Here is a 16,488-nt window from a genome sequence, read left to right on the forward strand (position 1 = left end):
ATGAGGGGTCAAAAGAAATGGCCAAAGTCAAAAACTGGAGAAACCAACAAAGACAACATGTGTAGTCAAAGACCCCCACACAGCCTTGGAAGCGCAAACAGTATTAAAAAAGTGCCACGGCAGGTGAAAGTGCAGCATTATGCCACCCAACTGTGCAAGGAGTCACTCAACTACCTGCTGGCAAACTAAGAGTAGACCCATTAAGGCTACCAAGAAGCATAAGGCTAGATGCAGGATAGATGCCAGCTATGATTGTCTTATAGTAAAAAATGTGGCTGTATAAATCAGAGGAAAAAGTAGCCAACATAATCTGTAATGCAAATTAAACCCAGTCGGAGCTACTTGTTGGCTTGCCCTTGTTCTAGAGGAATTCAGTGTTTTTTTCCTGTAATCTCTCAACGCTGCATATGATCATTCAGTTTACCTTTCTGCACAAAATTAAGCTTTGTGAATTTATACTGTCAACTCTTTTGCGTGAAGGAAACTTCAATACCACTAATTTAGTGTGAGTAGGGAAGTGGATATAACAAGCTGCAGGCATTGTATCTCTGGGCAGGTAAAATGGGCAGTGTATCAAACTTATATTACATGCATATTTTTCTTGTTTTTTTCTCAGTATGCACACATTTAGGCTCTGTACAGGAATCTAGATGTTGGAAAGGCAGTCATTAAAATAGTAAATTGCACATTTATGGGACTCACGGAAGAGTTTGTGATGATCAAGGGGATATTTTGACCTAGGCTTCTCCTAGTGTCGCAAGTAAATGAAAGCTAGTATCTGCTTCCTGGACACGTCTCGTTGTTACCTCCTAACAGTGCCGAGCGTCAGAATATGATATAATTTCCTACAAACTGCATTGTATTGCCTATATAGGGGGCAAGAGATTAAGGTCAATGCTGAAAAAGGAATTGACTAGATGACCATGGAGGAAACCCGCCACTCAACTGAAATGGGGGGATTCTGCATGAAATGCCAGGTGGTCATGTTTTCCCAGAAACAGGACTGTCAGACCTTACTGTCTATCCTAGTATAACATTCATGTGAAGAATTTATTTTGTTTCATTTCATAAGGATCTCCTATTTTTTTTTTTTTTTAAATAAGTACACTTTATAATAGTTAAAGGTATAGGTTAAATATAATATATTTTAGATGTTCCCTCAAAACATTATGTTTCCAAATGGACTTTTATTTACTCGGATTGTTCTAAACCAATACCATTGACCATACCATCTATGATCACCAACAGTTCTATACACCCTAAATCCGCATGGAGGGCCACCAAGCTGGCTCCATCTACAAGTTCCATAACCTTTTGCTAATTTTCACTCATTTTCTGCTCCGCTAACTTGAAAGTTATTTCCTAAACAAAACAAATGATGGACAGCTTGAGTGAGTGATTATTCTGTTGGATCACCTTGTTATTCTAAGAGTCCTTTCTTTAGGAGTTCTGGGGTTGGTGGTGGGGGGGGGGGACAGGGATGTTAAGGCAGAAGACAGAAAGAGAGTTTTACATTTCATTTCTGTTCAAAGACGAGCTAATGCTACTCCACTGACGTGCAATCAACTTGACAAATGGATGCTGTGCAGAACAGTGCCTCCCACTGAAACTCGATAGCTTGATTTATACAATATTCTCCCTGTAAAGTGAAGGGAGCCCAAATTCCAGACAGACTTAATGCTGATGTGCCGGGGAAAGAGCTCATCAGATAATTCTTCCCATATAATGAAATCTGATAATACTGGGAAAAAAAGTCAAGAAGGGTGGTGTAAGCTAATGAGTATATAGCAATACGCACGGAAGTTCTGCCAAATTGGAGAATTATGTATTTTGCCAATTTTTACATTAAGCAATTCAACCTGTTAATGGGACAGATGGAAGAAAAGTGCTACCTTGGCAGGTACACACTTCAGTAGCGCCAGGAAGACCGTAACAGTCTATTAGCAGTTGGGGAGAAAGGCTGAAAGTGGGGTAATATAACTATGGACACCTAGCTGTTGATGTAATGTAGCTCCTCTTAAGCTCACCCAGCAATTGGCTCAAGGTAATGAGAGTTGTATAACCAAACACCTTCAATAAAAGTTGTTTCCAAACCACAGATTAAATAATTGATTAGTATTTCTAAACTGTTTAGCAGTTTTAACACATTTTAATATGTTCCATGAAATCTATATACTAAGGAACAAATTTGTTCATTGAAACACTCAAGCGCTGACAATTCCTGGCAACTGGTCACAACATTTATTATTTTATATATATAAGAAAAGGCTTTGCTATATATTTATATATATATATATATATATATATATATATTTCAGCCAGGCTTGCTCTAGAAAAAGCCTTTGTGTGAGTGTGTATATATGTATGTATGTATATATACATACATATACACACACTCACACAAAGGCTTTTTCTAGAGCAAGCCTGGCTGGAATGCTTTACTACAAAGGCTAGAATAAAGTTGGATCATTTTATCTGCTGCCATTTTTCTTTTCCAATGTATTAATACTATACTAAACACAATGATAAAAACAAGATGAATATTACGTAGGCAAACTTCTTCCTCTCTTCTAGGAATCGGCATGTTTCATACACTTATCTGGCAGGTGGCAGCTCCACGTCTTCTACATGCATACAGGCAATGGCCGCACACATTCACATGTTCCCAGTATACATACTCTTGTGGTTGGATTCAGAAACGAGGGGCCTACCATACATAACACACTTTGCAATAGGGAGAGAGTATACGGAGGTAACAATATCAAAATAAACTGTTTTAGTTTGAACAGGATGCAGACTATATTTATGCTCTCTTCATTGGTAACGTTTTAGCCGAAGCACTTTCATTTATAGCAAAACAGGTAATGAACAAATTGTTAGATGCCGCAGATCAGCGTCGTATTTAATACAAACAACCCGTCCGAATCTATGCTAAAGGAACACACTCCAGTCATGAATGCACTTTAATGCATAGAAGAGCTGAGTGAAACCTTTATTTTTTGGTGGTGTGCCCCTTTGAAATGCGCGGCGGATATACTGCCAGTTAGCTCCAGGCCTGACTTATCGGGGTTTGCGGTGGTCTAGACAAGATCCCCCAAAAGTGCTCCTATTGATTTCAGTGGGAATACTTTGCCACACTTCTGCTTCAAGCAGCCAAATGGTCAATGGTGCCAAATGTGGGACTATGGAGGAGGCAGAGAACTGCAGCTTCTCCTAAAGGTAATTGTTTTTTTTGTAGGTTTGATCTAAAATATATATTATATATTAATGTAATAATAATAATAATAATAATAATAACACATTTAATGTGGCAGATTTTTTACAATATTAATCACACACTGACTGGACTAAAATACTCGATATATATAACTTAAAAACATTTAAAAATGCAACGCACGACCTCACAGCAGTGCTTACCACAAGAGATAGATATAAGATTGTTGCACTTACAATACAGCAGCTAGTAGGCTAGAGTTTCGGCTACAACCTAATACCAATGACTGATAAATAAAATAGGGCCGCGCGTATCACCTTCATTACAGAGAAGGTGAAATGGATTGACCTCTTTAGTGAGGAGATGACATCTCAGGCAATCACAGGAGTCACTGAGTTAACTGGAGTCAATTCCCAATGCAGCAGGAGATCGGTGCCATATTTACTCTGCCACCAGTTTGTCACGGACAGGGCTATATTTACTCCGCCACCGTCACAGTCTCAAACACGCTTCCCTTCCCAAACATGTCGTGCTGGACCCAACGGATTATAACAGCTGCTGATTAAGAAACACTGACAAAGCCAGTGGGATGCCCTGCTCAATTAACGTCTTCAAATGTTGAGAAAACATCAAACAGAGCTTGGAAGGTTTCTCTGTGCGGGAGACTGGTTGCTGATTATAAACAGCGTGTACGTACCCAACAGGTGTGGGCTGCCATGCCGATTTGTCCATTACAAACTTCAGACAGGAGGGCTTGATTAGGGCTTCACACTGTACTGCAGACTACCTCCAATTATACAATACATGCTTAGATGCAATTATATCTAAATAAACATTCATTTACTAGGATGATTAAGCATCTGTCGATTGTAAGCTGCTGTGGTCAGTGACATCAACACACGTGAGCTCATCCATAAGGTTATACTCTCCATTCTGTAATAATGCTGTAGAACATGCTGTCAAAAGGTACTAACAAAATCCATGCATATATACACAGCATGTTAAGCAAACCAAGGGTCAATCCTGTTCACCAAGTTAGGTTCCCAAAGATGAATACAGCCAGCAGCGGTGCTAGAAGAACCTAGAATTTCTTTGTGATGGAGATGCCATTAGGGCAGTGATGGCTAAGCAGGAAACAGCGAGATCAAAACTATTATTTACACAAACCTAGTCATAAAGATGTACTGTTGTAGTTTGGGTGTATACTATTGAGGGGTTTATTGCTATGGAGCTCTGTGACACATTCATACCCACAAAACATTTTGAGTTCCTTGAAGTTGGGAAAACAAGGTGGAAACGTCTTTGACTTTTCATTAAAGAAAAAACAAACATGGGAATAAGAAAATGAGAGTATGATCATGCTATTATTCCAGATAAATTAGTCATCTGTAAAAAGCTGATATAGCAATTACAGGATTAGAAGAAAAGTGCTTGAAGGGCACGTGTAGTATGTAGCGGTACTACAGGTAGGCTGCTGCTTGCCTCTTCTACCAAGGCTTCTTGTTGCCCCGGTGGGCCCATATGAAGCTGACACAGACATCTACTCGTAATTATCAGGTGTGCAAAGATTTTTATCAAATCACTGGTTTATTTTTGTACAAAACTGGAACTTTACATTTATCTGGATTATGGGTACAAGAAACATGGCAAAGAAGCATGCAGGTCCCGCACTCCAAATGTAGGTAAAGTCAAGTATTATTTTATTGAATAAAGCGCCAAAGAATCCAGATGTCTGTATACTTCATCGTGCTTCTTTGGAGAGGCGCCGTGGACCCCAAGCACCCGTCCCCTGGGGTGTGTTCAGAATTGTGAGAGTGAAGAGTGTGGAGGTGAGCAGCCCGGAAAATACACTTTTTGTTTTACAAGAAACACAGCAATGCTTTTTTAAATATTCAAACATTTTTTTAAATCTTTATACCTACTTGCAATTTTATTCTTGCCACATTTAAATGTGCCTCAGTTGTACACAGTTGTATTCCTTGGGCATTATATGAGACTTGCAGGAGAGTTCGGTAATATTTTAACAAATATCTACAGAGATGAATAGGCAATAAATAGGTTAAGCTGTGTAGTACGGAGGAAGTTACACGGGCAAACATGCATGTAACAGCTGCTTTTATACACAGGCAGCTGGATCTTTCAAATGACATCATGATGTCCTCAAGTTTTTTCAGCGAGTTCAGCGGAGCTGCGGAGACCAAAGCTCCATGGTTGTAGCACAAATTGAACATTTCACCAAGTACTGATTCCTAGAGTCCCTGTGTCTTCTGGAAATAGTTTGTAAACGTACCAGGTAACCCTCGAATAAGGATAGCTTTTTGGTCCATTTGCACAAGTCTATAACACATTACAGAATGATGAACATCACAACTCCCTCATAACTAGGTTGACCTTGCATAAGACATAGTGACCTTGAAGCACAAATCCAGAAAACCGGTATGACCAATATGTTCTACAAATCATATGCATTTATCATCAATTATAATTGTGCATCGTAAGCCCCAAATTAAAAAAAATAAAACAAAACCTAATTATTGTAAAGATGAGTGGTATTCACTATGGTGGGGGGGTGAAACCTTTTAAATTTCCAGAAGCTTTACAATGAATCAACCTTTGACTGGAAATGGCGCTATATAATGCGTAGCTTAATCAGTAAAGTCTCCCCATATTGACTATGCATTCTGCGGGGCCAGCGCAGCCTTTCCTGCAGGTGGTTGGACCTTCATAACGCATTGTGAAGTCCACGAGATGACATGTTTGCATTCTCTACAACTTAACTGCAACCCCTGGTTTAATGAATGGAGCATATTCAAATTTTTACATCAGTGAATGCCTTTACAGAATCACAACAGTGATTAATTTGACTTTAACGTTACAAACCCGGGACTAGCTGCCAAAATTCTATTCAAATCCACATGGGATTACAATGGTTAATTATTTAACCATAATGCAACACTAGGGGTATTTTATGTTTTATAAAATATAAAAACCGGGCTCATCATGCTGATAAAAGCACATCAGCTAATTTACCGGGAGCTGATCCCAAGTGGATCCTATTATATAATGTGTAATGGGTTTCCATCATAAGGATGCCACACCACGTAAGTAACGCTGGTGTTGGGCGCAATTTTTAGATTTCAAAGAAAGCAGTCGAATCGCAGTTCACTAATCTAAAATAAATGGGCAATATATATAAAAAAGACCCTATCTATAGAAAAAATGATGGAGATAGTTACATACTATGGTACCACCACTTCAGAGGAAGGCCAACAATGGCCAACACCATTAAGTAAACAGCTCCTAATGGAGTTTCCAGTATGTCAGAACTGATTTCAATACGCTCGTTATGTGTAATGCGCTAATCGGTCTGCTGAACACATCAGGAGTCTTTTCTTCTCATCGGAGTTTGTCAAATGAATACAATGCCTCTAGCGGAGCTAGGTGACTAATGAAGCTTTACGAAACACAGGATTAAAAACAGTTCCGAAATAAAGCAGGGTGGGTTTTAGGGTTACTGACCCCCCAAATCTCACTTGATAGCCTAAAATGAGGAGCTACAGCAGATAAAGTACATTAAAAATGCCTTTAACACTATAACGCTGCACTACCTGGACAGTTTATAGACATTGATTTTTAAATGGACACCTTGATGATATTCCTTTACATTAGTTGTTTAGTTTTTCTTTCCCTAACCAGGAACATTTTTCGGGGGCTACTTTAGTGGTACTTGCACAAACATACCATATGCATAATAGATTTTAAAAAATGAAGAAAAAAAAAACAGTATTCAGATCCTGTAGCTATTACCACAGGTGCCCATGCCTTATTTCTCCAGTAATTAAGATTAATATTTACACGGCTAAACTAGAAATATGACCTTGTAAAACTTCAGAAATATGTTGTATGTTTATATTAAAACCTATAAACGTAATGACTTCCAAATGCCACAAGGCTTCAAGTCTTTCTGCAACGTAAATTTGGTTCGACTTGATCAGATTTCTAATCCCACGTCAAAAACTCTTCCGCATTGCTGGCTGACATTAAAGAGATTCTGCTGCGCCTGTCTCCCTGCATCTAATAACGGGGCTCTGTACTGGTTTATCTGCGACATCAATAAAGACAGGTTTACCACCTAATTGATATTTCAAGGAGCAGAGGTACACAAAGCACCTCGTATCGGATTTCACCAGTCATTTCTCAGAACTCTTTGAAATTAGGCTTAAAAAAAACAATACCATCCATCTTCAATAACCAGTCGAATGGCTCAAAACAGACAAATGTCTTAATTGATCCCAATAATTATGGGTACGCTGATCGAGCGCATTTAGAACCTTAGCCTCCCAAGACAGGAATTGCCCGCAAACGACTTCTGTAAAAATGTATTGTTGCTCGAAGCAATAAACTCTATTGGACAGAAGATACGCTGATACACGATGATAAAAAAGGGAGAACCTGGGGTGCTTAGAGAGACCTTAATTCTATACTTATCTTTCTCGCTATTTGCTTTAAATTTGAAAACGCATGCATTGGGGGGGGCTATACAGTATAACCCGCAATAAATATCAATAGCCCTATCTTTGTTGCATGCGTGTTGACACAGAGCAGCAATAATACAATATTGTTTGGAGTCTATAGCTGAAGTTCATACCTTTCCTTGGGCCAAAGATGTAAAATTGCATTAGCTTTTGGCAGCTCAGAGATCTCTTCAATCTGTTGCAATCAAACAGTCTCCTGATATTTTACTTTACACGGGGGCCCCCACATATTGTTTGAGTAACTTGTACCATACATGTACAATGAGTTGTATATGAGCCTCTCAACTGAAATTAGGTCTGGCTGATGGTGATGGACCATGAGAAGTGCCACAGACTGCCAAATCCTGTATATTGGATACCAAAGTGTTTGCCAATAATAGTCCCATAACTGTGTTTCCATGTTGACTAAAATGGATTAAATTCCCAAAGTAAGATCCAACCTTTCCAATCTGTATAAGCCGTACCAAAGACATTTTTGTGTGTAGAATGCGAAATGTAAACAACTCATTTAACGCTTCTGAAGACACAAACAAAAGAGCACAATCTAACTTAATGAGGCAGAGCGCTAAAAAAAGCCCCAGTATTATCCATGGAACCAAAACAAACCTATCAAAGCCATTTCGACAGCTTTGCCTTCATTCAACAATAAACAAGAACATCGCAAGACAGCATGAAGGAGGATAAAATTACAATGGTAACTCGCTCAAATAAAATTACGTAGCTTAAAACCTACTTAAAAAATGTACCCAGCACTATGTACAGTTATTTTTTTATGGTCCATGCATTTTATCTTTATATTGACCAAACATTACTACTCCAGTAATATTGGAAAAACAGATCAGTCCTTGTATGGAGCTATCCTCCGAGATTACATACACAATTAACTCAAAACGTTTTGTGGTCAGCTCTGCTATGTGCCTTAATATGCACAGTGCTCAAATTTAGCAAATGACTTACGTCAGAAGAATGGTCAAGAGCCTGACAGCTGCAGTTTAATGTTTATAAATGTGAAATAATGCACTTGGGACATAGAAATTTCCAAGAAGAAAATATAATATCAGGGACATCGTTCTGCCGTGACAACAGAAAAGACGAACTATTAGGTAAGCAGGCAATGCTACAAAGTATCCGAAAAAGTAAGCATAGGTGCTGGGTTGTATAGCTAGTGGCATTAGTAGCAGAAAGCATGAGGTGGTTCTGCCACTTTACAGATCTCTGGTCAGACCTCACCTACAATAGAGTATTGTGTACAGATCCAGAAGAATATACTGACATATTAGAGAGAGTTAAGAGGAAGGCTACTAAAAAGGTGAATGGCTTGCTGGATAAAAATCATGAAAGACTAAGAAACCTCATATGTATAGCTTGGAGGAAAGAATTGAGAAATAAGGTACAATAGAAACACATTTAAGAAAAATAAACACGGATAGGAGGTGATAATGTAAAACTAGAGGGTCTGGAGCTTACATGGAACATGAAGGAAGGTAAATGAAAAGCCTCCCAGCAGTAGTGGAGAGGCAAATACAGTAAAAGTATGTAAGCATGCATACGATAGGCATAAAAATATCCTTAATTTAAGACAGGGGTGTCCAAACGGCCAAATGATTGGCAGCCAGGGCAACCGGGATCACAAGAGCCCTGCTCCTTACCTGTGGGAGGGTCTTTTGTACTGCACAGAGGAAGCGGAACCCAGCAGAGTCACGTGAATGTACGTGACATCACATGACTCTGCTCCAGTCCTGCTTCCTCTGTGCAGTACAAGAGAAGGCAGAGAGAGGCCGCGCCCCCTGCTGAAGTCTGTGAGTGGCTTCGAGAGAGCTGCAGTGCAGGTAAGGGGGTGGGTGTTTGAATGAGTATGCGTGATTGAGGGAATGAATCTGTGAATTAATGAATTAGAGTGTGTGTGATAGCATTGTTGTGTAAGTGCTGGAACCTAGGCATGATGGGACTGTGATTGCTGTTAGCAATCACACTCCTATCATGCCAAGTCAGCCAGTACATGCTAAAAACCTGGCTAGCTGCCCCCCTTGTGTATTGATGCTGCCAGCAGTATGGGGTCTGCACATCACTTACAGCCACCCTGTACGAGCATGCACTGGCTGACTTGGCATGATAGGAGTGTGATTGCTAACGGCAATCACAGTCCTATCATGCCAAGTCATATTGTTGATTTTTTTTTGTCCAATTGTGGTGTGTTACTTACTTTTAATAAAAAGTGTGGTTAACACACCAAAATTGTAAAAAAAAAAAAAAAATACAATAATATTAATTTACATAAGATTGTTGACAGCAATCACACTCCTATCATGCCCAGCCAACCAGTACATGCAATTTGGGTATGCCTGAGATTGCTGTTAACAATCATAATATATATATATATATATATATATATATATATATATATATATATATATATATATATTTATTAACATTGTTATTAACATTGTTATTACATTTTTGTACAATTTTGGTTTGTAACTTACTTTTATTAAAAGTGTGGGATTTTTTATTTTTTTTAAAGCTGGGAGGTCGTTTTCGGCTAAGTGAACCCTGAATGTTCAGTTTTGGTCCAGAATTTTCATTTCGGTGTATCCCTAGGATAAATAGAACTATTTCATTTTTACTTATCCAGAATCCTGAATTTTTAGTCACAAAATTTTCTAGGCCCAGAAATCAGTGAGAGGAAAAGGTTGTTTATTTTAATCTGCATATCTTATTAAAGGCCATATTTTCTCACAGTGAAAAATGAGTGCGGCCCTCCCACGTATACAATTCTGATGAAGCGGCCCACTGCAGAAAAAACTTGGACACCCCTGATTTAAGATGAGAGCAAGGGCTGATTAAAGTTCTTATCTGTCATCAAATTTTATGTTCCCAGGTCAACATAGAAACACAGGATTTGATGGCAGATAAGAGCCATTCAGTCCATGCAACTTAGAGCTCTCCCACTCCTAGGAGAGTGACTCTGTGAGGGGACACTGCTTGCCCCAGGCAACCTTAAGCGATCAGGGAGTATGAAGGGAAATGGGTGGGGAATGTGCATGGATAAACACGACTCCTCTGTACTAAGAAGGGGGAAACTGGGAGAGTCAGAGAAGTGGTGCTTCACCCGAAGAGTCTGGGTCATCCGTATGTGTATAAAGTAGCAAACAAGAGAAGCCATCCAACAGTGGGTCATTAATACAAAATTGACATATCATGTTTTTGTTTCATGTCTCCTTCTAGAATTCTTTAACTTCATTTGAATTCAGAGCAGGAACGATTTGAGACAAGCCCATATCATAAGTGTATTTTACTTCCCTTAGGTAGAAACAATAAGATAAAGCACTCAAATGCAAATAGAAGAAGGGGGGCACACACACATACATACACACACACACACACACACACACACAATACTGTGAAAAAGTTTTAAGTGTGAAAATAATTTAACTAAATGTAAAGTGAACGAACAGAAAATAAATGAATATTTGGTGTGACCAATATTTTGGTTGCACAGTTTTTTTTTTTCTTTTAAGAAACTCGGCAGGTAGGTTGTTCCAAACATCTTGGAGAACCAACCAAAGTTCTTCTGTGGATTTCGGCAGCCTCAGTTACTTCTCTCTTTTCATGTTATCCCAGACAGACTTGATGTTGAGATCAGGGCTCTGCGTCGGCCACACCATCACTTACAGGACTCTTTGTTCCTCTTTACACTGATGATAGTCCTTAATGACTTTAACTGTATGCTTTAACTGTATTGTCATGCTGCAGAATAAACTTGGGGCCAGATGCCTCCATGACCCGCCTCATCTGTTTTTGTAAGTCAAATTGTTATGTTATATAATACATGTTATGTCCTGCCTACCCTTTGCACAGCGCTACAGAATTTGATGGCGCTATATAAAATAAATAATAATAATAATGACGGTTAAGTATCTGCTTGTACGCTCAGCATTGAGGAGACCATTAATTCTGGTCCAATCCCCAACTCCTTGCAGCCCCTGACTTGTCAGGAATCTCCACCATTATTTTCTGCTGCCTGCAAACACTTCACACTTGTACTGCTCTCCAGCCCTTTGGTGAAAAAACTGCCTTCTTCTACAGCCAAATATTTCAGAGTTTGACTCATCGGTCCAGAGCCTCTGCTGCCATTTTCCTCTAGCCCAGTTCCTGTGTTTTCTTGAATAGTTGAATCGCTTTGTCCTTGTTTCTACATATGGCTTTTGGCCTCAAGTCTTCCATGAAGGCCACTTCTGATCAGACTTCTTCTGATAGATGGGTGCACCAGGGTCACACCGTTTTCTGCCAATGCTGATGGCACTTCTGGACATCTTCTGTAAAGGAAGCAAGCAAGATGGGTATTTCATCTGCTGCACTTCGTATCCTTGGACGACCACTGCGTCTACGGTCCTTAACATTGTCCAGTTCTTTGTGTTTCTATAAAAGAGCTTGGGAAGAACACCTGGAAACCCTTGTCTGCCCTGAAATTTCTGCATTGGAGAGTCTTTGCTGAAGCAGTGTATTGTTGCTGTGTTCAGTCTTGCCATGGTATGACTTTATTTTAAACCTACATATTACACTGATGATGACTAGCACCTGTTTGGTATAATTGTTTAATCATACTATATGCCTACAAAATCCACGACTTCTAGAATAATCTGTTTTGAAAGGGTGATCACATCAATATTGATTTCATTTAGATTTTTAAGACACGTAAACCAACATGAACTTTTGTGACCAAACAAGAATATCAACAACAAATTAAAGTCTTGGAAGCTGCAAAATATTGTTTTGGTTCATCATAATCATGAACAGCATCAACGATGATAAAATAAGCCTGTGGAATATACGTAATAACATGCTTGGAGAAAATGAAGTAGTCCGGCAAAGTTTAATACAGCAAGCAAAAAATAATGACTTGGCTAACATTACAAAGTACATTGCAGGACTACCCAAAATGTAATCCCATCCTGAATTTTAACGGTTATTACTTTTTTCAAATGATGTGCTTTGAAAGTAATAAAACCCTCAAAAGGGTGTAGCGTAAGAATGATACTTTTACAGATCCAATTTTGAGATCCAATATCTCACTTTTCTAGTATTGACAAACCCATTTATTATACAGTATGTATGGTAAGGAGTGCTGCGCTATATAAATAAACTAGAACGGTAACAACAGAGTAAAAAGCAACAGAACACATAAAGGCGGAATGAAGCGGCTCAAATGGCAGACTGGCATTTGTTAACTACCGTCAAACATCTGGTATAATAAACGCCCATGTATAACAGGCATGCTTAATTTTAGAACTAAAGTTGCAGGAAAACTTTACACAGATGTCCTTTTAATTTATATTTCTGCACACTACACCCCCCCCCCCCGGCCAAAGAAATTCAGGCCGCAATGGTAAGAGGACAGAGCATTATTCGGGAGCTGCTCTGACACAGGGCACATTTTCATTGAATTACATTTGAGATGAAATAACGTCTAGTTAGTGGGTAGCATTATAAATATAACTAGTATCACTGAATCCAGTAGAGGGGACGGCAGTCAGGCTAGATCCCCTGTCCGAACTCCCCAGTTTTACAAACGTTATGGATAATGGGTAATGGTAAGCCTCCTGTTGCTACAGATATTTTGCGTTTTAACATAATTTGCACCATTTTGGGTTAAAATCACCGGAATATGATAATTAAGGAACAGCTGGCGTCACTACCGCTAACACAGAAATGAGACTTAAGCCACTTAAGCCTCACAAATGAGCCTGAAGCCACCCAAATGAATCAGAATGCCTGGGCTCCCTAATGCTGTGTCTTCCAGTAGGGATCTGGGCACTTATACCACGTGGAGTTGTGACTTTATACCAATCCAAGCTTGGCGTGCCCATTAGTCCAAGATAGAAGAAAACCGTTCAACGCGCTACACTTTCATTAGCAGTCATGTCTGGGTTTTCACCCATGTGTGGTTCGGAGTAATTAAACATTACAGAAAACGACTCACTCTTCCCATTGTCTACTATTCAAATATTGCATTATAATGTTTCAAAAGTGTAAAACAAAGAACGTTACACTGTCCTGTAGACTAAAATTGGCCAGGATATGACAGACAATGGGCCTGGACATTTAGAATGAATGTCTGTGGCATGTACTGGCCCACTAGCCAACAAGGGCACTTACCTGGCACCCCTTTATGGTAACTCCAGGTCACATAAGACGGGTACTTATAAAGTCCAGTGTAAACGGACGGACTGGTTAATGGTTTAAGCACAGAATTCGTGTTTGTTTGAAGTATGTTTGAAAACATGCATAGTTTAGCAGTACTCCAGAAACAAAAATAATGTCACGTGCAATCAATGTGATGTTCAGTTCATGAACAATGACTGATGTGGCCCAAATACAATCCGCTTACGACAGGTTTGTGCTATTGCTAAAAATGCACTAAACTTAAAAGGTTAAAAAGAGAAAAAAAATTCTAGTGATGGGTACCTGGTCGTGGCTGGCTTCCACAGAGCTGCCAATGCCATGGAAAGTCATCTGTATTGGCGACAAAGTCAAGCAGGTCATGAAATCATTGCCGTTTTGTCGATCGCTGTAATTTACCTGTAGAAAAAAGCCAGCAAAAAAGAAAAAGACTTGACGGACAATTTCAACACATTGTGCCGTAGAATTAAGGAGATGGAAAGAGTCAGCGAAATAAAACCCATTCCCCTTTAACTTGAATAGGAATCCATCAGAGGGCGAAACGCGTTGTATGGTACTGCTGGCCTGATCTAGTTTCAAGGACTTGTTTTCTATATTTTCATTTAGTTTGTTTTTAGCTGGATCTTATGCTATGAATGATTGATGTTGCACATTTTACATGCAAGCTACTACTTTTATGGGGGAATAAATTAGTTTATTATATTTATATTGATTCATCTTATTCTCACATTTTCTGGAGGTCAATAAGATCACCATTATTGCCATTGAGGAGGCTCTACATTTTCATCAATATGTAAGCGCATTATGTAAAAGCCCCCGCTTCTGACATATTTGCATTAAGATACTATACATTTTACATTGTTTCTGTTTCATATATCTCCAAAATATTTGTAGTTTGACTACATCATCCATATACATTTATGGATCAATTATGTAAACTTCTGGCTGATGAAAACAGGTAAACTTTTGAGAAGGAAGAACGCACATAACATTTCGTAAAAGAACATGCGCAGCTGTGGAATGAAGAATGAAGATATCTCCTTACAGCAGTGATGTCCCTTAAGACCCGACCCTTTCCTAATCACCTCTCTTTTATCTCTTTCTGTCGAGAGGCAAGAAAATCATGAATATAGATGTGCAGCTGTAGATGCGAGAAGACGCTTGGACGCAAGCAGATAAAAGCAAGGTGGAGAAGTCAGGCCATGTCTCGCAGCGCACCCTCAAATTCCCCTCGGCCCCTCTTCTCTTTAGTCTGATACTTTTAACCACACCGTTGTTGGTATCGACCTTCCAAACAAAACTCAAAGCACACATTCCTTTGTGAAAATCCGCGTTCCTGCGGCAGTACAAAGTGCGCCAAACTTTAAAGATTTTCCTATCCCACGCAGATTCTTCTTTGTGTAATTATCAAAAGGGAAATCAATCATACCTACCAGAGAGGCTGTATTTATATACGGGCCGTGATTAATACGCCGAAGGCTCAGGAGATCGCGCTGATTTCGCTTTGCTGCTCTCTCGTGTTTAATGGAACAGCTCGTAATGGATCAGATTGTTATCATCGCGGACGATCAAAGGAACGGAGAGCTGCTTATGGACTGAAAGCTTAACTGACGTTAGGCACGCAACTCTGACATTGAGGATTGTTAGTTTTAGGGATATCCACCTCCACCTGGCAACTTTCTAAATAAGCCGACGCTGAGACTCGTGTAATGTTAACCCTTTAATAGGCCATTGCGCAAATTCTACATAGTGACTCGCACAACATACTAGCAAAAGCAGCAATTGGGAGTCTTCGGTATAATCACGGCAGCGTAGAATGGGAAGGAGTCAGTTCCAGTCCGTGTGACGCTGAGGGTCTGCCCTTCAACCCGAGACAAATCCTGAGAGTTCCCAGGTATGCCCATCGGCTTTAGACACCCGTAGAACCTTACACTGCTTGGTACATATAAAGTGGTACAACGTGTGGCACACCAGAAAATATATATTCCTAATCCGGGGGTTTGCATTATAATTGAGTTTAAAGCTCTTTGGGTGTCTCTGGAATATAAAAGGCAAACAGTGTCCTGGAATCTCTGTTGTCCAGTATGTACGTTCTCCCAAGATAATCTTTACATTTTATATTATGCTCTGTATTTATAGGGTAAAATGAAAATGACATAAGTTAAAAGTCCGATTAAAGGGACATTTCAGCTATAATATGCAATTTAATTCACATGATCGGGGGTGGACTGACTCATCAGGCACTCGGGAATGGACCAAGGGCCCGAGAGGGTTGGAGAACTGCGAGGGGCCCGGTGGGGTCGGAAGGACTGCAAAGGATCTGGGGGAGGGGCTGCAGGAGCAGGGTGTGGCTAAGGGAGGGGCATTTTGTTGCCCGGGGCCCTGGATGGTCTCAGTCCGTCCCCGCATATGATAGCTGCGTAACTGCATTGTCCCTTTACATTTTTGTGGTGTGCAAATGCATTAGAGGGATTATTATTATTATACTTTATTTATAAAGTGCCGAGAGATTCCGCAGAGCTGTACAAAGATAAAAATGTTACAGACAACGACAAGTAC

At 39.7% G+C, this 16,488-nt stretch overlaps 1 protein-coding gene across 4 annotated transcripts in view; it reads right to left on the bottom strand.

Moving 5' to 3' along the window:
- Positions 1 to 16,488, bottom strand: part of STAU2 (staufen double-stranded RNA binding protein 2) — an 87,848-nt gene that overhangs the window by 16,969 nt on the left and 54,391 nt on the right. For 2 of the 4 annotated variants that reach the window (XM_053468213.1, XM_053468212.1), the window contains exon 13: positions 14,215 to 14,328. The exons of the other annotated variants lie outside the window; for them this stretch is intronic. In XM_053468213.1, the coding sequence (XP_053324188.1) occupies positions 14,215 to 14,328 (114 nt within the window). The remainder of the gene's footprint in view (positions 1 to 14,214; positions 14,329 to 16,488) is intronic. 4 annotated transcript variants of the gene reach the window in all.

This window comes from Spea bombifrons, chromosome 5 (assembly GCF_027358695.1).
Source record: "Spea bombifrons isolate aSpeBom1 chromosome 5, aSpeBom1.2.pri, whole genome shotgun sequence".
Lineage (NCBI taxonomy): Eukaryota > Metazoa > Chordata > Amphibia > Anura > Pelobatidae > Spea > Spea bombifrons.